The following is a 27,871-nucleotide window of genomic DNA, read 5'->3' as shown; positions in this document are numbered from 1 at the left end:
TTAAATTAGACAACCAATCACGTGAACTGGTGGTTAGGCAACTGTGTGATTTATTTTCAGTTCCATACATGTTTGTCGTGTTTGTGGTTCAACTGTCAGTGTTTATGTCTAGTCTGCTCAGCCATAACAAAAAACATTTTAGAGGATGGTACTACTAGAATGGTGTTTGTTTTTTCTTTCAACCAGTAATATCTATAAACTAATTTCTAATCTCGCAGAGTTAATGTTTTGTTGCTAGTGTGGTAGATTTCTTAATTTTCCTTTTGTTTTTCCTCAGTATTTCTGAAGTTGCTACAATTATATGCTGATGTACTGATCTTCATTATAGAATTGCAGTTCTGAAATAAATTATCTAATACAGTTATTTTAATTTATTTTAGTATTATCAAATGAGATTATCTGAATTTAATATGACTTAAACTTGTTCCTAACAGTCCAATAAACTTTAACTAAATAACATTTTATCAAAAGAATCTTGGAACAACAAGACATTCTTTCTGATTCAAGCAGATCTGTTTTGGTGTTAAAATTTTCAATGCAGATTGTAAACTGAACTTCATGCATTACTAACTTTGCATGTTTTTTATATTATTTTGTTACCAACCTTGTTATGTACTCACAAATAATACGTTTTGATGTTAATGTTATTTCTGTATCTGTTACGTTTATAAACCTCATTCCAGTTGATTTTTTCAGTGTTTTCTTTTACTTTTATTTTCATTTTATTTTTACTTTTTATTTTAAAATAACTTATTTGATGCTCTATTTGTTTGTAATTAAACAGAACACTACACTGTTGGCTGTTTTTCTCTGTTCACAATACAAATATTAAAACCAATTTCTAGTTGTGCTCTAAACCCTCAGACTTACTGCTGAAGAACACATGTTTTGTATTTCTTAATGGACACAGTTCTCTTTCTTCTCTTGGTAATCTAACATAGATGCCTATTAGATACAATATGAATGTTTTTTTGGTTGTTTTTTTTTTCATCATATCTGTCTGTTAACTCTGTATCTCTCTGATATTTTTTTTCAGGCAGTTAACATTCTACAACAGACTACTAGTAATGGCCACAAGATGTCCCTGAAATTTCTTCATTATGCCCAATCTAGCCAGTGTCTTAGCATGCATGACTCATCAGTAAGCTATGCTGCTGGTTGCCTACAGATTGAATGATGATACATACTGTAGGATGTTTAAGAGTTACTTTAAAACAAATATCATCAGTTGTGTTTATTGATATCACTTATGTAGATCTCAAGGATTTGTCTATGCAATATCTATAATGCATTTGTTGGTTTATTTTGTATATTTCACCTTCTCTGTGACATGTAAGTGCCCAAACTTGATGTTGTTAATATTATGGTGTTTGATATAGGAATATTTTTGTTGTTAAACATTTTTAATAGTATTATTCAATAGTTCTGGGTTGCTCAAGAAATCTATATTACATACCTCAAACCAAAAATTGAAGACTAAATGAAATAATAAATGATAAGAAATAAATATTATATTTCAAGTGAAACATTAAATGAAGCTTTATGATTGCTTATGATAATTCACTAATTAAAATTATTTTTATTGGATAGTTTATAGTATTTTCAGAGTATCGTAGCAAGCCACTTTAAGTCTTGGATCTGTTAACTGTTTTTTTATAACTCTTGCATATTTCTTACAGGAACAATTAAATACCAATAATGTCAAAGTTCCCCATTACACCAAACGTGTATACGTTTATAATATACGGCTAGCACATGTGTATACGTAAGCAATCTACGAAAGAAGTAGGGTTAACAGGAAATACGATGGTTTGAAGATGATTATCAGATGCTTATTTTATCCATTAAAATTAATGGCTGATATAGTTTGGTTGGTTCACTATATTTTTCCAGTTTTATCATTCAATAAATTATTTTAAAGTAATGTCAGTAACTTACTCTTACTAGGAGAAATTTATGTTAAAACAAAGGCCGAGAGCAAATCCAAACTTTGAGTTACCCCTTGATCAACAGCCTGAAATATATATTGAATGGCAGGTTTTTGTCGTTTTTTCCTTAACCACAGAATTCATTGATAATACAATTCTATTTTGTTCTACTCCAATCTCGGCTAATAAATTCGCCAACACATATTTTAGACTATATTTGCGCTTTCATTTCCGATTCATATGACCAATCGAATGAATTATCTTAAAAGGCATGTTTTTCTGCACAGTCAGAAGTCCTTTCGCAGCCATGTCCAGCGTTCCGTTGGACAACTGGAGCGATGTAGTAAGATTTATAACTGTTAGATAACAGCATTGTCTTACTGGAAAGTTAACTATCTATTATAAACAAGGGAACACAATATGAATTGTTTATAGTTCAGTGGTTGTATTATTCTCGAATCCGGCTACCTTAACCAACAGAAGATCATTGTTTTAAACAGCTTGTAAATCAAATTTCTTGGAGTACGGGAGAGATTTGTTTGGTTTATTTTGAAATTTTCGCATAGTTACATGAGGGCTATTTGCGCTAGCCGTCCCTAATTTAGCAGTGTAAGACTAGAAGGAAGGCAGCTAGTCATCACCACCTACCGTCAACTCTTCAGCTACTCTTTTACCAACGAATAGGGTGATTGACCGATACATTATAACGTCCCCACGGCTGAAAGGGCGAGCATGTTTAGTGTGACGAGAATTCGAACCCGCGACCATAAGATTACGGCCTGAAACAGAAAACGAAGCAGTGGCGTAGCTAGGAGGGAGCAAGGGGGTACATCTGTCCCCAGGCGCAGCATCAGGGGTGGGCAAATTGATGTCACATAATTAGGAATTATGGCTTACATTTTGTCACGAGGGGGCGCGAAAACCCTAGCTACGCCTCTGAAACGAAGCAGCGGTGCAGTAGAATTTTTAGGAACACGTATATTCGAATTATCTTTTCATTAATAAAAAAAAAAATGTATCGAATGTTCTTAGTCAATGGAGTTTTATTCTTTCTGACCGGTTAACGTGAAAGATGGTAATGATGTAAATCCACGCCTGCGTCAGAGTTTTTGCTAAGAATAAACGTGTAAAATGTTATTTCAACCATACCATATTTGCAATTTTCATTGTCAACGATGCGTTTCACTCCATACAGTAACTTATCAAGCCGGCTGTGACACAACTCGCATACGCTCATTGTATAATCCATTTGATAAAAAATAATATTAATTGTTATGGCGTAAATACTTTCATTTTAAAATGGCGAATCGTTCTTCTTATTAACCAGTTGTATTTGTTAGAAGTGATATAGCGAACAGTGTGATTAAAAATACTATTGTATTTAATTAATCAATCACGTGATGCATCCGTAGTGAAAATTCGGTTTCTTTTGAATTTGGCGCAAAGCAACAAAAGGTTAATTTTGCAGTGAAAGACTAGAGATTATGAGTTAAGCACCCTAACCATCTGGCCATGATAGAGAAAGAAAATCCACATCTCTAGCCACAGCAATATCGATTATTTATTTAATTTTTAAATTGCTATTTTTTTAAGAATCGGTAACGGATAGTAAATAAAAGTACAGCGAAAGTCGAACGCTTTGTTTATTGTTGGTTTTTTCACGCAAAGCTACTCTAGGAATATCTACGCTAATCTTCCCAAATTTAGTAGTATAAGATAAGAGGGAAGGCAGCTAGTCAACACTACCCACCGCCAACTCTTGGCTACTATTTTAACGAATAGTGGGATTGACCGTCACGTTGTAACGCCCCCACGGCTGAAAAGACGAGCATATTTGGTGTGACGGGGATTCGAACCTGCGACCCTCGGCTTAAGAGTTGAGTGCCTTAACTATCGGTCCATGCCGAGCCCAAGTCGAAGGACTTCATATATCGTCAGTAGATGCACAAATAATAGCCGAAAGCTAAATTTATGAAAAAAAAGTGTGTTATTCACGGACAAGTGCATGAAGAATGTGTTTATTTAAGCTATTATAAGATTCTTGTCATCTGAAGAAACTCGAATAAAAGCCGACTGATAGAAATTCTTTCCCTAAACTTAAATTGGAATATGGAAAAAAGATAATACCTGTTCGATGAAAGCTACAGAGACAAGAAGGTTAAGTAAAAAATGCGAAATCTGAGGATGGACAATCTGACATTCGTGATTATTATTTGCCCAGAACCTTTAAGTGAATGTTAACACTGAATTATATCAAGAAGCCATGTGCAGGAACGAAATAAATCTGTATATATATTGCCAGGACCAAGTACGATGAATCCAACCATGTTATATCATATGTACGGTAAATCCTGGCGAGCCTTCAAACAAGATTTACCCTCACCAATTTAACGCCAACAGAAGAGAAAGGAATAAAGAATGAAGCTGAGAGGGGGGCAACGCCATCTTAAAAAAAAAAAGTGGTTACAGATAGTAATACATTTTATGCTTATTGGAAATTTCTAGAAAATATTATGTTGTTAGAGCTTTGAAATCAACTGGAAATAAACTGTAGAATAGGAATGCAAATCGAGAAGGAAAATTTTGAAAAATGAAAAGTGTAAGGAGGATCATGCTTGGTTTTAATTAATTAATTAATTATTTGATTTTTTGTTGGTGTTAATAATACAATGAGGATGGTCTTCTGCAGATATAGTCTTCTTGGGTCGCGTGATTGGATTAATTTTCAAAAATTAGTGAACCTATCAGATGCACTCTCTTCCTCCTTATTTCCAAATGGTCATTATTATATTCAAATCTTAATATAGTGTTCTCTTATTGACACTGTGGTCCCTTGATTCGTTATGTTGAAGAAGCTGATACTTTCAAATGGGTAACAATTTTAACATTAATGCTCAGTATTACATTTATTCACTTTAAAAACTACTTCGATCTGACATGTCTCTCGTGGTAATTTTCTATTATTATTTATTAAAATTTCTTGATTGGGCAATGCTCTTAAACTGACCAGCTGAATTTTGAAATTGGATTTGGTGGTTACATAGTTGGAGTAGTCCAGGAAGATCCTGCAATTACAGATGGCATAGAAGTAATGGCAATGGATGTAGACTAAATAGCTTCGCTTATCACATGTTTAATAGTAAATTATGTTTAAAATTAAAATTCTTGGGCCTTTGCAAGAAAATGTGTGGTTGGTTATATTAATCACTTCGCTTTTCAAACGTTTTATTCTTGTTTGTTTGTTTTTGAATTTCGCACAAAGCTACTCGAGGGCTATCTGCGCTAGCCGTCCCTAATTTAGCAGTGTAAGACTAGAGGGAAGGCAGCTAGTCATCACCACCCACGCCAACTGTTGGGCTACTCTTTTACCAACGAATAGTGGGATTGACTGCACATTATAACGCTCCTACGGCTGAAAGGGCGAGCATGTTTGGCGCGACGGGGATGCGAACCCACGACCCTCAAATTACGAGTCGCACGCCTTAACACGCTTGGCCATGCCGGGCCACGTTTTATTCTGCCACTTATGTTGGTTTTTTTTTTACTTCATCTGTCTTGCTGTTATAATCTTTGTGTACTTTTCACATCTAGTTGTTGTAATGCTTATGTACAACTCCAATAGCTACGTTGATTTTGCCTTCAATTATATTTACATTTAATTTTATTGATTATTTAAGGATTATTTCTCTTTATTTCAATTCTATTCTTACACTCACGTCTCATTTACTTAAACTTCTTTTGATTTTTCTCTCTCTCTTTTCTTGATTTTTCATCAGCTCCAATAAGTTTACAGTTTTTCCTTGTGAGGTCATTTTGAAAGTTCAAGTTTACTGAAACTTCTCTTTTATTATCATCAAAATAATTCTGCTTCTGAGGCCAGTGATGTAATGTCTGTCTACCATAAGGTTTTCTTTTGTTTGCTTGTTTGAATTGCTTGACAAAAGTAATGCCAAGTCCAGTCCATGTAATGATAACGAATTATTTTATTTCTTCAGTAACGTTTACCAAAAGTTACAATTACTTTGAAGCAAGTTGTAAATGTTGTGTTTCACAAACACATTTTTCAACATAACTCTGACAATGCTGTAGGCTTAATACACTAGTGAAGTTGAACAGAAACATCTTTGATTAATAACAAATACTGACCAATTTACTGATTATCTTACAGAAACTTTAACTTGATCAAAACTACTCGGTAATTCACAGGCTAAATACTTTAACGCTGTATTGTCGTTCTATCATTGGTTGGTTTCAAATTATCTGGTGGTAATAATTCAAAGTCCAGTCTAATTAAATTATAATAAATTAGTTTATTTCCTCCTTTAACATTTCTGAGAAAATTAAACAATTGTATAATGTCGTAATTTGTTATATGCCTGCGTTATTTTTGCGTATTGTTGCTGAATTTTAAAACGTCAGATATACGTAATTTAACTTGAACAAGGATCAGACATGATTTTAATTCCTATCAACCATCTTAAACAAATAACAATTTATTCTGTATGCATTTTAATATAAAATCAACTTATCTGCACTAAGTTACTACAAAAGATAACATACTAACCAGCTCACTTTACTATTTTCTTTAAAAATTCGCCAAGAAGGAGAGGGGACAGAACCCCACTTTTCAATCTGTCGCAGTTATAATGGATAAAATTTAGAAAAATTATTCTCAAGAAAAATGGAATTGTTTTGTTTGTTTTTTGAACTTAGCTCTCATGTAGCTTTGCGCGATCTGCACTAGCCCTCCCTAATTTGGCAGTGTAAGACTAGATGGAAGGCAACTATCATCACCACCCACCACCGTTAGGCTACTTTTTTACCAACGAACAGTGGGATTGATCGTAAAATTATAACGCCCCAACGGATAAAAGCGAACATGTTTGGTGTGACGGGAACTCGAACCCACAACCCTCGGATTACGAGTCGAGTACCTTAACCACCAGGCCATGCTGCTTAATTCAAAACTCAAGAGCTTTCAGGGCCCTAAGGCAAGTCTTGAACCTCAGATGCAATGGGCGGTTCTTTGATGTGCATTCCCTCACTCTGATTAAAGAAACGTTAAAAGAACTTTACACTCTCTTCATTATTCTCAACTACCTTTCAACTCACTCTACTCGTGAAAAAGGTATTCTATTTTTATAATCTAGCTTCGAGTATACGAGAAAAACATGGCATCGACATATAACTTTTATCAGCCTATCTTAGCGTCATGCGCCCTCTAGTTAACATCCAAATGACAGTATTAAAAATATAAGTTACAGTATTACTATGTTATTACTTCTTCATTGTTCACATGTATAATCAAAGTACACATTGATGTATTATTTGAAGTTTGTCGATTATTACTTCATCATCACGATTAGATGAAAACATAGACTCCTCTTTTCAGTGGCACAGTGATATGTCTGCGAACTTATACTGCTAGAAATCATGTTTCGATACTTATAGTGGGTAGAGCACAAATAGCCCTTTGTGTAGTTTTGTGCATAATAACAAACAAATGTACAGCTCTAAATAAAAATTTTGAAAATATAGGCTACAAAATTATAATTATTATTATAGTTAAAGTGAAAGTTGCAATGACAAAGTTTAAATGTTAGAAATTAAGATAAGAAAGCTCTGATGAAATTGGATATATATTGCACTTTTTTTGGCACTTGCTTAGTGTTGTGTGTATTTGTAGACACTTCGTTAAGATGAATGTCGATCATACTGAGTTGTATGTTAATCCTCATGCTATATCTGAATGCGAAATGAGGTTTTACCTACTGGCCGAAACATGGTGATTATTTTTACATTTTTATAAAAATAAATTATTTTTGGAGGTAACAGCCTTTACGTAATCTAATAAAACCTTTATGAACGTAATCACATTGACAGTAGAGACATTTTCAAAGTTAACTTTGTTCAATAAAAGAGCTAATAACTTCATTATCGTGAATCTTGATGCATTGTTTGCACCACGTACTATACTTAACGACTCTCGAAATTCCAATGAAGGCCCAATACTATTTTTTAATGTAATGGGTAAAAAAAGAACATAAATCTGTATTCAGATACTACTTCAGAAGTTGAAGGGTGCTTCGATTTAGATACATGTCAAGTTCGGTAAAACTAATTATACTGTTGTATCAAAAAGTCATATTTGGGTTATGAGTGTGCAATCAGTGGCGACGACTACAGAATAAAATCTCGCTCAACAAACTTTTGTCAATGTGTTTGTTGTTGTTTGCGTGAAAGATAAGGTATGTTAAGCTCATTGTCTACCAAGCTATGAGCGTAATGTAAAGATATGTTCATCCCAACGAATAAAATTTGAGATCTGTGTTGAGGTTAAATAAACGAAGTATTGGTTCTATTTTTAACAAAATTACTAACGCATTTAACTAATAACATTAAAAGGTCTTGTGTTTCCATTCTTTCCATCAGATTCGGTTCATTAGCTTTTTAAAGCTCAACAGGTACAAAAAAAGATGCAGAGTTTAGTTTCAAAATGGTGTAGATAAGACTTTATTTATCATTATTATTATTCTACATTTAAAGAGTAGGCTAGGTAAGGCTGCTGGAAACATTTTGTGTGTATTTGGCCTCAGAATAAGCATTATAAGCGTCACATCTTGGACTGCTTTTGCGTCCAACCACAATTACTGTTCGCAATGTGCCTGTAAGATGATAAAAATGGAATAATCTTTGTTATCTTAGCAGATTCTTACACTCTACTCCACATGCCCTCTGATGGAACTGAGGTAAATTTACATAGTAACGGTATTCATTTATTTTAGTGGTATTTTAGTTAATAGTGAATTATTCCGTTAGGTGGCTTGAACAATATGGCGTTGGTGTATGGTTGTAAAACTCTGAGCCGATGTGTTGGTAGAAAAATTCTATGTTATTGAAGCCATTTCCATTGCAGTCAGTAGCGTTATCAATAGGAAAACAAAATTATTTAAAAAAAAGTAAGTTTAAATTATCCAGGGAAGTTTTTTCATGTAATGTTGAACATTAATTCAGATAAATTCATATTATTATGTGGTTTCGATCACAGATTCACATTCATAACTAAAAACAGTAAATAGTTACATTAACTCGGTAATTGTCAATATACTATTGTTTAATAGTGTAATCTAATTGTTGGAGTCATAAATAGGGTAGGTTACATAGTACAGTACTTCAAAAGTACATGTCAGTAAGTTATTTTTTCAAAACCATTTCCTTTGATAAAGTTTATTGATAAAGCCAAATTAAAAAAAAACAAACGTGTTTAGCGTACCCTCCCATTTAATTGTTTTGTCAACTGTTTTCCTCCACTTTTTTGGCGATTTTTTACATTTTTAAATTGTCGTTTTTCAGTCATGTAAAGAAACAAAGATGAGTAACTGACATTGCCATATGTCTGCTGACTTAAAACACTAGAAATCAGGTTTCAATAAACATAGTTTAACTTTGGGTTTAATTACAAGAAAAAATTAATCATTTTGCTCTTCGTCTTTATTCGTCATAAATTCTATATTGTTTTCATAAAAGATTAAACTATGAAGACTTCTGTTTGACATGGAGCTTTTGGAAACAAGCAACAATCAAGAAGAAAGGGTTAAAACTTTCAAAGAGATCATTATAAAAAAGTAGAAAAAGACCATCTCCATCATTTTTTGAAAACTCAGGAAGTTAATGACATTTCTATTTTTTCTTGGCCTAAAGTATGTTGGCAGGTTTTAGGAGATGTAAATGACTTTGATCTAAATTATAAGGTAAATTTAAACTTTAAATCTGGTTTTGATGTTGGTTTTGTTTATTATGAAACTTGAAGTAATTGATTGCATTATATAATGCTCGAGCTTTGCACTGTAATAATTAATATTGCATAAACATATTGTACCAATGAATGGAATATTTTGATTCTTGGTTGTCACAATATAAGTACTAATGTTATAAATATAATAAGTCAAAACAATATTGTAAGAATACTATAAATATAACTGTAAAAATGTAAGTAATTTGTGCATGAAATGTAGTATTGCGTATTTAAACTAACAAAATCACTTGGTAGGTACCATACAAAAGATAAATAGGTGATTAAATTGTTATGATATTGGTGAAATTAAGGGTATTGTATTTATTTTCGTAATATTTTAAATAAACTACAGTACAGATATTTTTGCTGCATGAAAGTATTATATGTATTCTATATAATTCATTTATTACTTGTATTATTGAGGAATGCTGAGATTTAAGAATTTCTATTCTTTGGTGAAAGGAAAGTGGATAAATTATTCTCAGAAGGTTAAACTATGATATAATGTGATTAAATACATTTTTTATGCATGAAAGATTTCTGTGAATCTGGTTTAGTAAACTGCAGTAATTTAGTAGTTTTTAATAAGCAGAACATACAAAAATGAAGCTACTAGTAGTACATTCAGTTACCGTTTTAATATTATCATAAAGCCTAAAAGTAGGCTTGACTTCTTCAAAACTGTTATTACAAACATGTAATTGTAAGTTCAGTGTTTTGTTAACATGTGAAATACCTTCTTATATAAACTGCACACATAGTTCAATTGGGGTAGTTTACAAACACACTATTTTCTTGTCACAGAACACATATATGAATTGGTTGCTTTTTTTGTTAGTAAGTTACTTCATAAAAGAAATTGTTTTCATGAAAATTAATTGTGTACCTTCATGTCAGAATATGATAATATATCATACGATATAATGTGATAATATATCTTATACAAGTATACTGTTGTAAAACACTATTAAAACAGGAATAAACATGAAGTTTTGTTACAAGCACATTTGATATGTTATGAGGAGAAAAAATGATAAACATAAGCGTATAACTTAGCAGAGCCTTGAAATAAATAACATTTCTCTATTTAATGTTAACGTAATAATGCTTTATAGCTAATATTTCACTGTGTTATGTGATGCTGCAGAATTATAACCAGTGTTAATAATGCATGTCGTAGTGTTGAATATTTCTTTTTAATCTATTTGAAGTAAGTAAACGTCATATTCTGTGGTTTATCAGAACATAACATTGCATTCACTAAATTATTAATAGGTATACATATTTGGAAACATTGTGAAATTACATTTGAAGTTTTATTTGACTGTCTATTTAACTTTAGAAGCAGGTAAATCTCTGATTGAAAACGACAGTAAATATGAAAACAACGTTAAACAAACTGTGGATCAATATCTTGTGTGAACTACATGTGTTTCACTTTATAAAGGTTGTTAATCATTGTTTTGGGATCTCCATTTAGTCTTTAAACTTTATCAATTTACATGGAAAAGAAAATATTTCTCTTACATAGATTTATTAATTTAATGCCTTACACACACAAAAAAAAAACTGGTAAAAATATAATGCTCCTGTAATTAGTGAAACCAGGTAACCAATAAAATCTAGTTCAATGTTAGGTAAACCTAATGAATTAAAACAACCAGTTGGTCATTAATCAGAATCTCGTATTTTGTAGCAACACTGAAAATGATGTGTTTTGTTTTTGTACATTTTAAGTTCCTTTATATAATTGTGTGTTTCAGTTGTTCATACAGAAACTGAAAACACTGTCATAGTTGAAGGTGTTCAGGTAAAATCTCCAAGGGAGGGCAAAGTTATCAAAGTACAGAATAATACCCGTGCCTGTCCACTATGTAGACTTGGACTGAAGAATATTAGACATACGGTAAGGAAAAGTGAGCAAACACACACCACATAGTTAACACAAAAATTGTTGTTAATATGTGGTTGCACTGGTCTTGTTATGAAAGATATGTAAAAAAAAAATTAAACTTTATATTGGTTAGTGTTTTTAAAAGAAATATCTTCTCAGACTGGCAAAAGTGAGACATGTTATGTAAACGTACCCCACACATTTATCACAGAAAACAGTGGTTATTTATGGTTGTAATAGATTTGCTATGAAAAATGTTTTATTTGAAAAATTAATAAATTACAAATTGTATTTTGTAATTTTACCATGCTTTACAAAAGAGAGTAATGTTTCCTGACTGGTAAAAGTAAGTTATATTCGTGCTGAAGTGTTCTTACTAGTTTTATGACATAGTTAATTTGGACAAAGTATTTCTTTTTGTCTGTGCAAACCAAAATAGAAACAAGACACTTTTGCAGATTTACTTGTTGTTTTTTAATATTCAATAAGAGATGTATGATTTATACTTCAAATATGATAAAGGATAAAAAAATAAAATTTAATGAAATCCATTTTCTGTTTCAGGATGTTTTAATCTTAAGTCAGTTTATCAATTCTGATGGGACCTTACTGCCAAAACAAATAACAGGTTTGTGTGGTAGGCAGTACAGACAAGTTGGTATTATGGTTCATCATGCTCAGTTAGCTGGTATGTATCATACTGCAAGATTAGGGAAAAACAATAACAATATTCAGTTAAAGATAAATAAACTTAGTAATCTAAAAATTGTTTAACTTCAAATTCTAAGTTCAAGGAAGTTCCAGTTCAATCTACACTCTGATTAATGTGTGCTATTAGGTTTTTCTAGTTTTGGAGAATTTCACTCTTCATCGGTAACCCTGAACTATTAAAGTTATTTATTATACCTGCTGTTGTGGGGCTATATAATGTGAAGAAAATGAATAGTCTCCAATGTGACATTTTCACTTATGTAGTCTATAGGTGTTTCTCATAGTGACTACTAAAATCGTTTTCTCACCAACATGTTTGATACAATTAAAGATACTGAATTTTTTGCTGTCTTCTTTTTAAAATAGTTGGTTGCTAACTGTAGATTGTATTTGTAACTTCAATATGGATTTTGTGTAAAACAATTAGATATATGAAAGAATAACAAAAAAGTTGTTTTACTTTGTTATTTATAGAAGATTTTCAAAGTGAATGCTAAACTTAAATGTATAATATCAACAGTTGAAGCTAAGAGTGAGAGAATAATTACTGAAATGTAAAACAATACATCATAATAAAATAAATGTAACTTTTTATATCTTTGGTTAATATGATATGTAAAGATAAATTTAGCTTTGCAGAAACCTTGGGTTTTAATTAATTTGCATAGTTATAAAATCTATTCCATGTAGTCATTGTACAGGGTGTTTGGAAAGTCACTTTGCACTTATATATTTATTAACAGACATGTTTCAATACAGAATACAGGAGGTAAATATGAATGACAATTATAAACAATGTTGAAAGTGACCCATGTTGGCATCAATACAGGCTTGGATCCTTCTTATTTTGTTTCTAAACATCGCTATCAGTTGCTAGCTTGATATAGACTAAATGAATGCTGTTTTCACTGCTTTCCAAACTGCAGAGTGACTTTCCAAACACCCTGTACAATAAAATCTAATTTTGTAATGTTTGAAGCTATCAAACTCTCAAAGGAAGCTTTACTAACACTCTTCATGTTTACAGTTACTTTAATAATTAACATTTTATTATTCAGGTATTGACTACCTTTCATTAATGTTACAACTGGACAATTTAAATATAGTTTTGTCTTTTAGAATATATTTCTGTAATTGTCATTCAAAGGTTATGAACTGTTATCAGAACAGACACTTATCATTATTTTTTTATTATGGAAGAATCTAGTTTTAACTGTTTAAGAATGAAACTGTAATTTACTTTCTGGTCGTATAACAAAAATATTCATGATAACAATATGGTGCATTAACATTATTGAAATCTAACCAGTTGCTCTTTGTTTCTATAGCTGCAGCTTTTGTTTATCAGTAATTACTATGCTGTACATGTGACTAATGTTTCTAATATCTAATACAGAATCCTTACACTAGTTTTTGAATTCATGTGTAAAGATGTAATCAGATACAGACTTCTTAACAACTTTGGTAACAAAAATTTAATATATTTTGTGAAATAATACAAATTAATTATGTTTCTTCGTTGTTAGTGATATCTTTTATGTTTTTCAGCAGCATAACACTTAAATAGAAATGTGTGTTATTAAATATGCTGTTTGCTGTAGGCTTGCTTCCACGAAAGCCTCACATGCCAGCGACAGAACCTTGGGAGCACTTAAATACTTATACCACCAAGAAATAAAGCTAGACAAGGAAGCCCAGTACAAGGATCTCTTTTTTTTTTTTTTTTACAAGACAGGTTTAATAGCATGTTTATTTTGAACATAGATCAGAGCAATGTTTTGATCAATGCTTTCAATGTAACCAACAACAAATCTGTTTAAGAACAGTCCACTGTTAAAAACTGTTGATTTAGAAGAAAAAATAAAGATAAGTTATTCAAGTGTGGTTATTTTAATGTTGGGTTTAAACAGTTTTCAGTGATTTATTTATATGAAACATGATGATCCTAGTTTGTACAATACAGGTAACAATAATACTTTCAACTTTCAACTGCTGATAACAAGAAATTTAAAAAAGTAGTAGTTAAAAAAGCATGACAATAGGAAACTAAAATAAATACTTGATTACATAATATGTTAGACTAAATTCATGTGAAATGTAAAATATACATGAATCATTCATACAATTTGACTGAAGATTCTCAGCAGCAACATCTTAAAAACAGTTACAACTGTCTATGTGAAAGTTAACTAAGTAGAGATTGAACTTAGCTGCATTGCTAATTGTAATATTAATATTACAGAATTTGAAATGTGTGTTGCTGGTATTATATTACAAAGAACAATGGTTCATTGATTCACACTTGTCTTAGTTTTATATCTTACAACCACATTGAAATATTTGGGTATTCTTGCAGATGCAGTTTTCCTAAATATTTGATCATTGGTTTCATTGAGAGGGATGACAAAATATATGCCAACAAGTTTAAAAGTACCTCTTGTGTAAAACATTTGTTTTCCTTTAACAACAGCGTATGTAGCTACTTTCATCACAGACAAACTTTCCTCTTGTGCTGGTATAAAGTTACATTCAACCTTCTCATGTTACAAAGTGTAGTTCATATACAGTAACTGTACTTGAAAGGTCTAATAAACATTAGCATAAAAATGTATGAAAAACATAAATTACTTTTACTGCACAAATTATGTGTCACATTCAAGAAAGGTTTGAAACAATTCTAGCATTTCGTATGACAACTGCTAGTTCTACACTTTTCATCCTAAAACACACAAGGTCACTGGCTGCCTGTATTGCATTAGTCTGTATTATAAATTGTGATTTTTTCATTAATCATTTGTTATTTTTCTAACCTCATGTCCTAACTATCTTCTCACAATCCACCATTTGTAACTCAGAGGAAAGTACATCTCAAAGTCAGAGGCCCCAAAATCTCCTATTACAAGTGAGCTTAACTTCTCTGAGTTACTGATTACATGAGAGATACCACAACTCTCAGAAGGTTTTATGACTCCATTCAAGAAGGCAGGCACAGTGTTTACTTTTGTTAATGGAGCATTGCCAATTTCTGCATTGTGGCAATCTTGCTGTTGTTCAAAGACTGTCTGGTCTTAGAAATACTTTATCATATTCAACCAACAAGTCACTGAACTGCTTTTGGTGCACCAATGACCTAAGGTATGTTGGTTGCAACTTTTATTTTTGTCCATGGTGCAACAGATCATCCTACTATCACCTCTGGCCTTGTTTATTTACATTTTGTTTACACCTATAACCATTCAAGTGTATCACTGGATAGCCAATTACCCATAATTACAAACATTGCCAGGACTTCAACCCAATTTAGACAAATAACTGTCTGAGCTAATGCTGTTGCATTTCTGGAGAGAAAACAACTCCATTCATGTGTGACTTTTCAAACTATTAGACATGGTACCAATGTATTGAACTTCATCCATAGTGAACCACAAATCACTAGTTGTGTACATCAGGTTCCAGGAATTGATCTTGTCAACATCGGATGACTCTTCAAAAGAACATTAGTATATCTGTTGCACAGGTCAAACTGATTTATGATTTCTGCAGTATATCCATCAAAAGGATGCCAGTACCAGGTTTGAGGTATGGCTATTTCTATTCTATCAGTGAAAGCTCTTTACATACAGCTAGTAATCTACCCTTCCATTTAAGTCTAGTCTGCTACCATTTGCCAGAGTGAAGTCGGTATCTAGTGGCCAGAGTGGCGTCCCACTTAGTGAGCTTGATATTGTGCAAGATCCACCAATATTCTGGCTGCTTCCTTGTTAATCATGAATATAGTTTTTTGTCCTCTTAGAAAGCTGGCTTTTAATACCAAACTCATCAGTGCTGATGTTCCCATAAATCAGTGGCTTGACCCAAATTGGTTCCATTAAGTTACCATAACTTCTCTATTTAGCTGAAACAAACTGCCTTGTCTACTTTACTGCTTGGTAAAGTATAGACACCATTGGTTCTTCAGCACCAGCTAAGGCATTTATTAGAATAAATTACCACTTCTGTTGCTCATGAGAAAAAGTATGGTCAGTTCATTTCCAGTACCACAACATATCACAAGTGAAGCAGATGCTTTACTCCTACCACCTCTGACAGTTTCCAGGCAGAGGCATTACTGACATAAGCTACAACAAATAAAACATTGGCAGACCTGAATAACCCTGTCCATTCACTGAAAAACGATGTAGTATTTCAAGGTTAAGGTTTGTGGGTGATTGGTTAATCATCAGCATAGCTTGAGCTAAGTGTAGTGTAGGTGTGAGAATCAAGACATTTCCAGATCTGCAAAACTTGAACTAAACAATTCCAGGACTTGAATTTTTGTTTACATATTTTATTCACCTCTCCAGAAAAGTGAATATGTAGAATAGTTTATTAAAACAAAAGCAGTCACAAATGTGTGAAGTATTGTATATTTTAAAAGAGAAATTTTCAAAATATTTGATTTACTTTGAGTCTGTGCACTTTTTCCGTAATAAGTAGTCTACAAAAAAATCATTGAGTGGACCTTCTGGCTACTTTTGTCGTTTTATTGTCTGGAGAGAATACACGCTTTGCCCTTGAGGAATATTGCTGTAATGCCTCATGTTGTACAAGAAGGTCAGTGACAGTAATGTCTTTCAATGGTAGAGCAGATGATATTTAAAAAATTAATTAAAATGTTCGTGAGTAATGCAAATATTAAAGGTAAATATATTTCTTGTAATGTGTTAGGTTTAAGCATTACTGTACAGATTTCCATATTACAAAGTAGATATATCGAACACTCTCTGAAGAAATAAGTTACCAAAGAGTAGGTAAATAGAAGTTTTGGTGTTGTGTAGTTTTCTGTTTTTGCTAATATGCATATTGTCCTTATTTAAACCCTTGGGTTAAATTAATTAAAAGTAACATTTTTTGCCGAAAAAATACTTTCTTTTCTGTGGGTATAATTAATCACAATCAAAAGGGAGAATTTGCCAGAGAGACTCTGAGTACGTATCTTTCTCCATACCCATGATAATGGTAGCATCTCAGCAAGTCACTGGCTGGGAACCCACAAAGGAGAGGTGTGGTGAAGGAATATCTGAACTGTTTCAGGCAGGTAATGGTTTGAAATGGTTGAACTCCTCAAGAAAAGACAATCTATTACTTGATTCTGAGCTTAGACAGTTCAGCCATGGGTTTGATCAAGTGTTTTGATAAGCACCAGAAGAAAATTGAAACACAGTTATTGCTCAGTTGTGCAACTGATTCAATCTATTGGAAAACTGAGTAGACCACTGGGCTGAATTTAAAAGCTCAGAAGGATTGCCTCTGAATGTGTTTTGTCAATTACATGGGAGGCCTGTATCTGCATGGTAAATATTGACCAGTAATGACTACACATTGTGAAAAACATGTTCCTGGACAAGTTTGTTCAGGGGTTTCCTGGCAAGATAATGAAACATTGCTTGGGTCTGAGGGATATCCTCATCCTAATTAAGGTACTTTATATCATGACCAGATATGAAGTGAGAACTTTAAGCCAGTTGTTAAACAGGGAGAAACCTATAAAATATGTAAACAAAAATTCAAGTCCTGGAATTGTTTAGTTCAAGTTTTGCAGATCTGGAAATGTCTTGATTTGAAGATAAAGTTACTTCTTTTTCTTAGCTCAATATCCCCCGTTGGGATAGCAGTTAGTTTATGTACTTATAGTGTTAAAATCCGAAGCTCGATTATCTTTGTTAGAAGAGTAGATAGTTTAATTCTGATTTGCTGTGAAACAAATAACTTACATCAATATTTTTGTCTTCACTACTCTCAGTATGCAGACAATGAGTAATAATTTTTCAAAATGTTTATTTTTTGTCAATTTTCATCTTTGTTCATTGATATCTTTTTATTTTGCTTATTCTGAAAAAATAATTTTATGTTTATTAACAAATTACTTTGTTGTGCCTTGTTTTGCTTTTATCAATTACTTGTGCTTTTTCATTTTTATAAGAGAGAACTAATATGTAGATTATTAGATATGATGGAATGTGCAATACCTAGAGGTGGTGGCTTCCATATTAGGATTATATATGTGTCTTTAGTTTAGTTATTTGTAATAAACTTGCTTTTTATTGGACTTGACTACCATCATACTAATTCGATCAAGTCCAAGCTCCACCCACCTCAGCCTGGTGGAACTCAAACAATTGTTAACTATGATGGTTACGAGTCTATGTAATATTGTTCCTCTGCCCAGTTTGCTCTACAGTTGGTTTGTTGAGTAAATTAAATATTACAGAAGTAACTGTTTTTAATAAGCCAAACTACTACAGATTGGAATAGAAAGTATTAGTTGCTGTATCTCTAGACTTTTGTATGCAAGAGCTGTAATTATTTTTGACGTTTATTATCAAAGAGGGAAAGGCGTGTCTTCTTATTGTTTTACAAATCTTTCAAAGTCATCTTATTATGGTAAGTAATGTTTCGTACTATGTAAAATATACAGAGCGATTCTTTTCTCATGCAACGTTTTAGGAGCATTGCAAAAAAATGGATAGTATATGAAGGATCATATTCTATTGAAAAATGTCTGTAATGTAGACATTTTATGATGCATCACTTAGTCATTTAAACATAATCTATTCTGACCACAGCTCACTTCCAAAATAGTGATAACTATGCAAAGTATAATAATGCGTTATTGAACAACAGCCTTGGTGGCCATATATAGCTCACAAAGTGTCTCTGTCATACACATTTTCTCTTTCTACGTCATTTTCCTTGTACCATACAGTTCTGACAAAGCTGAGCTGAACGTCATTTTCCTTGTACCATACAGTTCTGACAAAGCTGAGCTGAACGTCATTTTCCTTGTACCATACAGTTCTGACAAAGCTGAGCTGAACGTCATTTTCCTTGTACAGTTCTGACAAAGCTGAGCTGAACGTCATTTTCCTTGTACCATACAGTTCTGACAAAGCTGAGCTGAACGTCATTTTCCTTGTACAGTTCTGACAAAGCTGAGCTGACTATCAGACTCCTTCTTTTAAGCTGATCACTGTATCTTCCCAAACATGTAACCAAATCCAACTTTGGCTTCTTTAGTTTTCCAGAGCATTAACCACAATATTCACTGCTTACTATTGATTGTATTTGACTTACAGATCTGCTGGGTGGCACTTACCCCATTGCCAACTTTTCTGTTCAGCAAAGTTAAGGCATGAGTGCCAATCTGGACTTGTTGTGTCATTGGCTGGAATAATTGGCCCTGCTAATCTTGTGGCTTGGTCAGTTCTTTTTTCAATGTCCCATAATCTCACAGGTGAAATAAATGCTTCAGTTGGGGCATTGGTAGTGACTGTATGAGGTATTCTGTCTGAGGCCCTTGCAGCAGTATGTATCCCATTGGCAGATTTAAGCCCTCATATCCTGAACTATTCAGCAGGAGCCAATGTGATTATTATGCATCTGCGTTTTGTAGAAGTAGCTATTGATTTTAGTATATTATTTTGTGCTCTTTTTTCATTGGAACTACTGTTGCATCAGTTGCTGTGGGATTTCTTTTTGGTTTTTGTAGTGATATTATCACCTCAAATAGCGTTGGATAGACACAACTTAAGGGTGAAAGTATCTCTCATCTCTAGGTATTGTTGCATAGGAGCTCTAGGGATCTCTGATGAATTTATCTTTGTTAGGTATCATCTTATTTTGTCATGGCTATTGTTGGGTTGGCCTTCTTGTGTAGTTGCCACAAACCATCGACATAAGTATTCAATTCTTCAATGTTAGCATTCTTTCAAGCATTAAATTTGGCTTTATTAGCCATTATAGTTACCAGAGGTTGCAAGATAAACTGTAAAAATTATCCACAATGCTTTCCCAGACATTTAACTGCACTTCATTCAGGTGGTCTATGATATCGAGGACTGAAACATCAGGGCTTAGGACAAGAAATTAAACTGCTTGCTCTAGAGTCCATTCCAAGCTGTCACCTGCCTGTAATGTTTTAAAAATCGATCAAAGGCATCCTTCACTACCTCTTCAAAGATTGGAGACGTGATCTGTCTCACTTCATCTACCATACATTTTGTGCTGGAGCGATGCCTATTCCTTTCTTGTTGACCCTGATGGACACCAGATAGAAGTATTGTCAATCTTCTTGACTCTTCACAGAAACTATTTACTGGCACTCTGTTATCTAATACTACGTGGCTGCAAGATGGCAAGCAGAAATCAGACATCTACACTCCTTCTTGTTGTAGGGGGCACGACCTGTTTACGCAATATGAGTGTACTAAATGCATACTGGTCACTATGAGTCAGCAAAGATTTACTGATGTCATGACCTTCTGCAGCATCAGTGAAAGTTTTACACCCGTGAGAGGACTCCTCCAACTGATACCTCTCTTGTTAAACTGGCTCTGTTCATGAGTGAACCCAATCTTTTACTTTCTAGTGCTTCAACATTCAGAGAAATTATTCACACTGACAGTTAAACTCTTTTTGTTAAAACAGAGTAATTAGGATGTATGTACATGTAATACTTTGTTTCGCCAGAGATTCACACAATAAATCAATAATGGCAACAAATGTTATTTTCCTTTTCACTTGTATTATTCTAATTAATATCGATTTTCTAGCAAGTATTGGATAGATTCATCTGCAATAAAAACTGAAATCAATCAGAAAAATTTTACGAGACGTTTTGTTATTAAAGGTATTTGAGCTACAAACGTGCCAAAGTAATTATATTTTTTTAATACGAGTTTAATACGTAATAATAATGTAACACAGTTAGCTTGTTCTTCGAAAAATATTGTGTTTATCACATCTTTTCATATAACTAATGTGCACTATTCTATATTTTGTTATACAAAATCTTCAACAAGACCTTTCCTTAACAACAGTAACTTATAGAATACTTAACAAAGAAATAGTTTTAATCTAAGTGATAAACAACTTATCTGTTTTGAGGATGACAGTAAACAATGCTGCTAGATTGTAGAAACATTTATAATAATAATAAAGTTGTAACATTCTGACTTCTAATGTTTTCCACTATCTTTATTGAGATAGGTTTTACAATTTTTTCACTTTGTCTTTTTCTGCGCTTATCGTGTATACACACGTGGTCCAGAAAACTCTTAAATTATTTCGTTTCAGTTGTCTTTGCTATTCTCGATAGCAAATAGTATCTACTCTGCCAGCAGGGAGGTCACAACAACTTTGCACATCAATGTAAGAAAGAAGTTAATGACTATAATTTCCTGCTCTGGAAAAGTGGATGATGTTTAAATGTTCCAGCCAATACATGTTCTTAGAGAACAACCGGTCATATGGTGGCGATATTGCAAAGAAAGGGACTGAAATTTCCCGAACTGATACTTTTAGAGTTCTAACTGGTTATCGTTATAGCTAGTTTTATATAAATTTATCTCACAGTAGGAGAAACTGATAATCTATTCAGAGTTCCAGTGAAAACACCTGTATAAATGTCTACATAAGTTCGTACACTGTTTTTTTGTTTGTTTGTTGTTGTTCTTTGTTGTTGTTTTTTTTTGTGTAATACGAGGGCTGTTCAAAAAATACGCGGACTGACGTTATAAAACAAAATGTACTTTATTTAGAAGTTACAGGTCTGGGACCCCTGCAAAGTACTCTCCTCCCCAACGCACACACTTATCCCAACGGTGTTTCCACTTGTTGAAACAGTCCTGGTACGCTTCTTTTGTAATGTCCTCCAGCTCCTTCGTTGCATTTGCCTTAATCTCGGGAATCGTCTCAAATCTTCTTCCTTTCAAGGGTCTTTTGAGTTTGGGGAACAAGAAAAAATCGCAAGGAGCTAGGTCAGGTGAGTAGGGGGTGGGGAAGAACAGTGATCGAGTGTTTGGCCAAAAACTCACGAGTTCTGAGGGCTGAATTTCGCAGCAACGCGGTGCATCTTCAATTTTTCGGTCAAAATCTCGTAACAAGATCCAACTGATATCCCACACTCTTCAGCAAGCTCCCTGACAGTCAGACGTCGATTTGCCCGCACCAGGGTGTTGATTTTGTCGACGTGTGGGTCGTCAGTTGACGTGGAAGGACGTCCAGGATGCTCATCATCTTCAATGGACTGTCGACCATCCTTAAAACGTTCATACCACTTGAAATATGCCGTACGCTTCATAGCAACATCACTGTAAGCCGTGTTAAGCATAGCAAAAGTTTCAGTCGCAGATTTTCCAAGTTTAACACAAAATTTCACAGCAAGTCGTTGCTCCTTCAGGTCATTCATTCTGAAATCTGCCAAACGAAAAATTCGCACTTCACTTAAAACCGCGTAGCTAATACACAAATGAAGATATCTGCAATCGGGAAATGGCGTCGTAATCAGCTGATCTATGCGAACCTAGCGACACCAAGCGGATTTCCCTGGAACCAACTGGAGCCGCGCAATTCAAACAGTCCGCGTATTTTTTTAACAGACCTCGTAATAAAGATAGTTATCGTTTTTCATCACATTTATACAGCCTCATTGTTTCTTATAAAGCTTAAGGCCCCTCAATGGCACAGCGGTATGTCTTCGGACTTATAATGATAGAATCCTCGTTTCGACACCCTTGGTAGGCAGACCACAGATAACCCATCGTGTAGTTTTGTGCTTAATTTCAAACAAATAAACAAAAATATAACACTTAAAACTCGGTCAGTTTTCAGATGCAGATTGCTTCATATTCCTATTTAATGTTTACGAAGAAATCAGTTCACCTGAAAAAATCAAACAATCTCTGTCGTGCAAGAACATCACAAAAATTCATGTTACTTTAAAAGTTACAGCTTTTAAAGTAGGTAAAATTTGTTTATAGAACAATTACGACGCTTCTGTCACTGATGCGATCGTTTCCAAATGCACAAGTATTAATGGTTAAGAACGATAATAACAAAAGTTTGTAAAAAATTAATGGTGATGTTATTTATTCTGTTTTTAAAAGTAATTTGAATTATTTAAATCTATTATGTTTCTTGGTAAATTTATTTAACTTCATGCATATTCAATTATCTTGCTTTACCTAGATGTTTAGATATATTTCTTTGATAGTTTCTCTGTTTCTCGTATATTTGCATATCATGGTAGAATATTTATAACCTAATCTAATTGTTTTTGTGCATTTTGGCGACATTCTATCACTTTATTTTTTGAATAACGTTTGAACCATGTAAATTTTGGTAATTTGTGTGTTTTTCTTACAGCAAAGCTACATCGGATTATCCGCTGTTTCTACCGAAGGGAATCGAACCTCTGATTTTAGCGTTGTAAATCCGAAGACTTACCGCTGCCCCAGCGGGATAATTTTAGTAACTTACGGCAGTGCGTTTTCGTTTGTTTGTAGTTAAGCACAAAACTAAACAATGATCTATCTTTGCTTTGCTACAGACAGGTATCGAAACTCGGCTTTTAATGTTGTAAATCGGCGGACGTCCCGATGAGTAACTAGGAGAATATGGCAGTGCTCTTCGGAAAATAATTGCACTAAAGTTTCTTTTAAAATGTAATAAACTTTGATTAATAGCCCAATTTTCGCTATGTTTCGTAACAAGTCAAATTATTAGTCAATAAATTATTATTTTAATTTTATCTGTTTTATTTACTCAGCTACATTAGATTTATTGTAGTTATAAACATCAACAAAAAATGAGTAATTATACTATTTCCAAATTTGATTGTTTTAATATTTAATTTTTTTTTATAGAGGGCTCACTGTTCTTTGAAAGACTGTGTGTGAATGTATGTGATAGGCTTAGCGTAGTTACTAAGAGGTTTATTTCGTTTACTAAACAGAATTAGTAATTATATTTAAAAAAATGAAACCGTGGACTTTTTAAATGTTATTTTGCTTCCTTACTGATTGAAAGACTTATAAACCATGGATTTGCAAGTAGAACAGTGGGTGAGTGATGAGTTGCATGAACTGCTTGGACTTAGTGACAAATATGTAGCTCAGTTTTTGATAAATTTAGCAGGAAAGAGTGTCAGTGTAGAAGAATTTCTAACCAAAGTTGAAAATACAGGGACACTTACAGTTGATAAAAAACTCAGCAGATTTGCTGCAGAACTTTGGAATAAAGTTCCACATGTTGAAAAAAGGGAGAAGCCAATGCGTGCTCATGAACGTGCAGTGCAAGAACTTTTGCAGAAAAATCAAAGTTATCAGTTAATAGAGGATGATGAAGATAGTGATCAAATCCCTACAAAAAAATCTCGAACTAACAAACAAAAAAAGAGAAAGAAACATTTGAGGAAAAGAATGTTGTCTGATGACGATTCAAATGAAAGTGAACCTCTACCAGACAATTCTAGTCAAAGTAAAATTAATCGTAACATGGAGTCTGATAGTGATTTTGATGATGCAGAACATGAACGTCTTCAGGACTTGAAAGAAAGAGATGAATTTGCAGCTCGACTGAAAAATAAGGATAAAGATAAAACAAGAAATATTATTGAAAAATCTGACAAAAAAGCTTTTAAGGAAGCAGCACGAAGATTAAAACTAGAAGCTGAAGATAGGAAGAACGTTGTTCCTAAACTGCGAATTGAGTCTCGTCGAAAATACTTAGAGAAAAGAAAACAAGATAAACTGTTAGAATTAGAAGGAGATATTGCAGATGAAGAATTTCTTTTCTCTGAAATCTATGTAACAAAAAGAGAAAAAGCTGAAATACAATATAAGAGGAAAGTATTAGAACTTACAAAAGAACATGAAAGGGCTCAAGAATTAGAAAAAGTTGAGAGATATCATATTCCAGAAGAGAAGAAGGATAAAGAACCTCCAAAACATTATGTTGAAGTTGATGAAAAGGAACGAGTTCCTAATGCAGAACAAAAGAAATGGGAAGAAGAAAGACTAGGCAGTGCACAGATGCATTTTGGAGCTCGAGATGCCAAGAAACGAAACAAGGAAAAAAATTATGAATTAGTAATGGATGATGCAGTTGAATTTGTTCAAGCATTGAAAATGCCAGGGTCAAATGGGAAAGTTGAGGTTGAACCTGAGTTGTCTGAGTATGAGAAAAAAAAATTAACTATAGGAGAAACGAGAAAAAGTCTTCCAATTTTTCCATTTAAAGAGGACTTGCTGCAAGCCGTAAAAAACCATCAAGTTCTAATAATTGAAGGTGAAACGGGATCTGGTAAAACAACCCAAATTCCTCAGTACCTGCATGAGGCAGGATATACAAAAGACAAGAAAAAAATAGGCTGTACTCAGCCCAGAAGAGTAGCTGCTATGAGTGTTTCTGCTCGTGTTGCTCAAGAAATGGGTGTTAAACTTGGTAATGAAGTTGGATATAGTATAAGGTTTGAAGATTGTACATCCGAAAGAACAGTCCTGAAATATTTAACTGATGGAATGCTATTACGAGAATTTCTGTCAGAACCAGATCTGTCTGGTTACAGTGTGCTTATAGTTGATGAAGCTCATGAAAGGACTCTTCATACAGATATTTTGTTTGGACTGGTTAAAGATATTGCTCGGTTCAGACCAGATTTGAAACTTTTAATTTCTAGTGCAACACTCGATGCAGAAAAGTTTTCAGACTTCTTTGATGGTGCTCCAATATTTCGAATTCCGGGACGAAGGTATCCAGTTGACATTTACTATACCAAAGCTCCAGAGGCAGACTATTTGGATGCTTGTGTAGTAACTGTGTTGCAAATACATGTTACACAGCCGTTGGGTGATATTCTTGTATTTTTGACTGGTCAAGAGGAAATTGAAACTTGCCAAGAAATGTTATTGGAAAGAACTCGAAGCTTAGGTTCTAAAATTCGGGAACTTATAGTTCTCCCAATTTATGCAAACCTACCATCTGATATGCAAGCTAAGATATTTGAACCAACACCACCTGGTGCCAGGAAAGTTATTCTAGCCACAAACATTGCAGAAACATCATTGACAATAGATGGAATAATATACGTAATAGATCCGGGTTTTAACAAACAGAACAGTTACAATGCTCGTACAGGCATGGAATCATTAGTAGTAACACCAATATCAAAAGCTTCAGCTAATCAACGGGCTGGGCGTGCAGGCAGGGTGGCAGCAGGAAAGTGCTTTAGGCTCTATACCGCTTGGGCATATCAGCATGAATTAGAAGATAACGCTATTCCCGAGATCCAGCGTGTAAATCTAGGGAATGTTGTCTTGTTGTTGAAATCACTTGGTATCAATGATCTCATTCATTTTGATTTCCTTGATCCACCCCCTCATGAAACTCTTGTTCTAGCATTGGAACAGTTGTATGCTCTTGGTGCACTAAACCACCTTGGGGAATTGACAAAGCGAGGGAGACGTATGGCAGAATTTCCTATTGACCCCATGATGTCCAAAATGATCTTAGCTTCTGAACAGTACAAATGCTCAGAGGAAATTCTTACAATTGCAGCAATGTTGTCTTGTAACAGCTCAATCTTCTATCGCCCAAAAGACAAAATAGTTCATGCTGATACTGCTAGAAAAAACTTCTTCAGCCCAGGTGGAGATCATCTGACGTTATTAAACGTTTACAACCAGTGGATGGAAACGGGTTATTCAACACAATGGTGCTTTGAGAACTTTATTCAACATCGGTCTATGAGAAGGGCAAGGGATGTTCGAGAGCAGCTCGAAGGTTTGATGGACCGGGTGGAGATAGAAGTTGTCTCTAACCCACTTGACACGGTGAATATTAGGAAAGCTATAACAGCAGGATACTTTTATCACACTGCAAGGTTGAGCAAGAGTGGCCACTATAAGACTGTTAAACATCAACAGACTGTGATGATTCATCCCAACAGCTCAATGTTCGAAGATTTACCTCGCTGGCTGATATATCACGAACTTGTTTTTACGACCAAGGAATTTATGAGAGAGGTAATTGAAATTGAATGTTCGTGGCTCCTTGAAGTGGCTCCACACTTCTACAAAGCAAAAGATTTGGATGACAGTTCTAGTAAGAAAATGCCAAAAAACACGGGCAAAGCTCGAGCTGAGTTGGAAAGGTGAAAATGCATAACTGAAGCTATCTAATGTTATGGGTTTTTTTCTTCTGTAAAAAGCAGTCACTTATGACTTACTGAAATCTTTGTACATAAAGCTTTAAATTACATAATGAAAATCCTTTTTATGTTGAAAATGTATATTTTGGTCAAATAAAAATGATTAATTTATAATATTGGAAGGTAAACAAGTTGGAACTGGTACTGACAGTTACATAGATTTCAGAAGTTATGTTAGAATACATATGTAAGGAAGGGTCAATGAACCTAATGATTATAAACTTTTGACTTGTAAAATATTAGGTAATGCTTGGAATACTTGTCATAACTGTAGTTATTGAACAAATTTAAAGTAATGACTTTTTTAAAATACAATTACATAACAAGAAGGTATATATATATTAAGCTGTACTTTGTAAGATCTTAGAATGTTGATACAGAATTTTTTACCTTAAAAACCATCACATGGTTTATAATTAAATTATTTTTGGTTTTTAACAGACACCTAATTACAAATGGCCTTTTTTTTAACTTAAAGTTTCCCAAAATGTTTTTATGTGGTATTTTAGTTTTAC

General features: G+C 33.5%; 3 protein-coding genes across 3 annotated transcripts in view; all 3 read left to right on the top strand.

Moving 5' to 3' along the window:
• Positions 1-6,292, top strand: part of LOC143229799 (protein MEMO1-like) — a gene marked incomplete at its 5' end in the record, with an annotated part of 32,890 nt that extends 26,598 nt beyond the window's left edge. The window contains one exon of the mRNA XM_076462591.1: positions 1,037-6,292. Within this exon, the coding sequence (XP_076318706.1) occupies positions 1,037-1,177 (141 nt within the window). The remainder of the gene's footprint in view (positions 1-1,036) is intronic.
• Positions 6,293-8,730: 2,438 nt separating this feature from the next.
• mRpS18A (mitochondrial ribosomal protein S18A) lies at positions 8,731-14,207 on the top strand. The gene is made up of 4 exons (XM_076462590.1): positions 8,731-8,887; positions 11,487-11,629; positions 12,182-12,305; positions 13,930-14,207. Exons 1-4 carry the CDS (start codon positions 8,818-8,820, stop codon positions 14,004-14,006), a joined length of 414 nt encoding a protein of 137 aa, XP_076318705.1. The 5' UTR covers positions 8,731-8,817; the 3' UTR covers positions 14,007-14,207.
• Positions 14,208-24,024: 9,817 nt separating this feature from the next.
• l(2)37Cb (DEAH-box helicase 16 lethal (2) 37Cb) lies at positions 24,025-27,470 on the top strand. The gene has a single exon (XM_076462589.1). It carries the CDS (start codon positions 24,187-24,189, stop codon positions 27,301-27,303), a length of 3,117 nt encoding a protein of 1,038 aa, XP_076318704.1. The 5' UTR covers positions 24,025-24,186; the 3' UTR covers positions 27,304-27,470.
• The last annotated feature ends 401 nt before the right edge of the window (positions 27,471-27,871 follow it).

Source organism: Tachypleus tridentatus, chromosome 10, assembly GCF_004210375.1.
Source record: "Tachypleus tridentatus isolate NWPU-2018 chromosome 10, ASM421037v1, whole genome shotgun sequence".
Lineage (NCBI taxonomy): Eukaryota > Metazoa > Arthropoda > Merostomata > Xiphosura > Limulidae > Tachypleus > Tachypleus tridentatus.
Note: the sequence above shows the minus strand (reverse complement) of the source record. Positions and strands in the feature narration are given on the sequence as shown.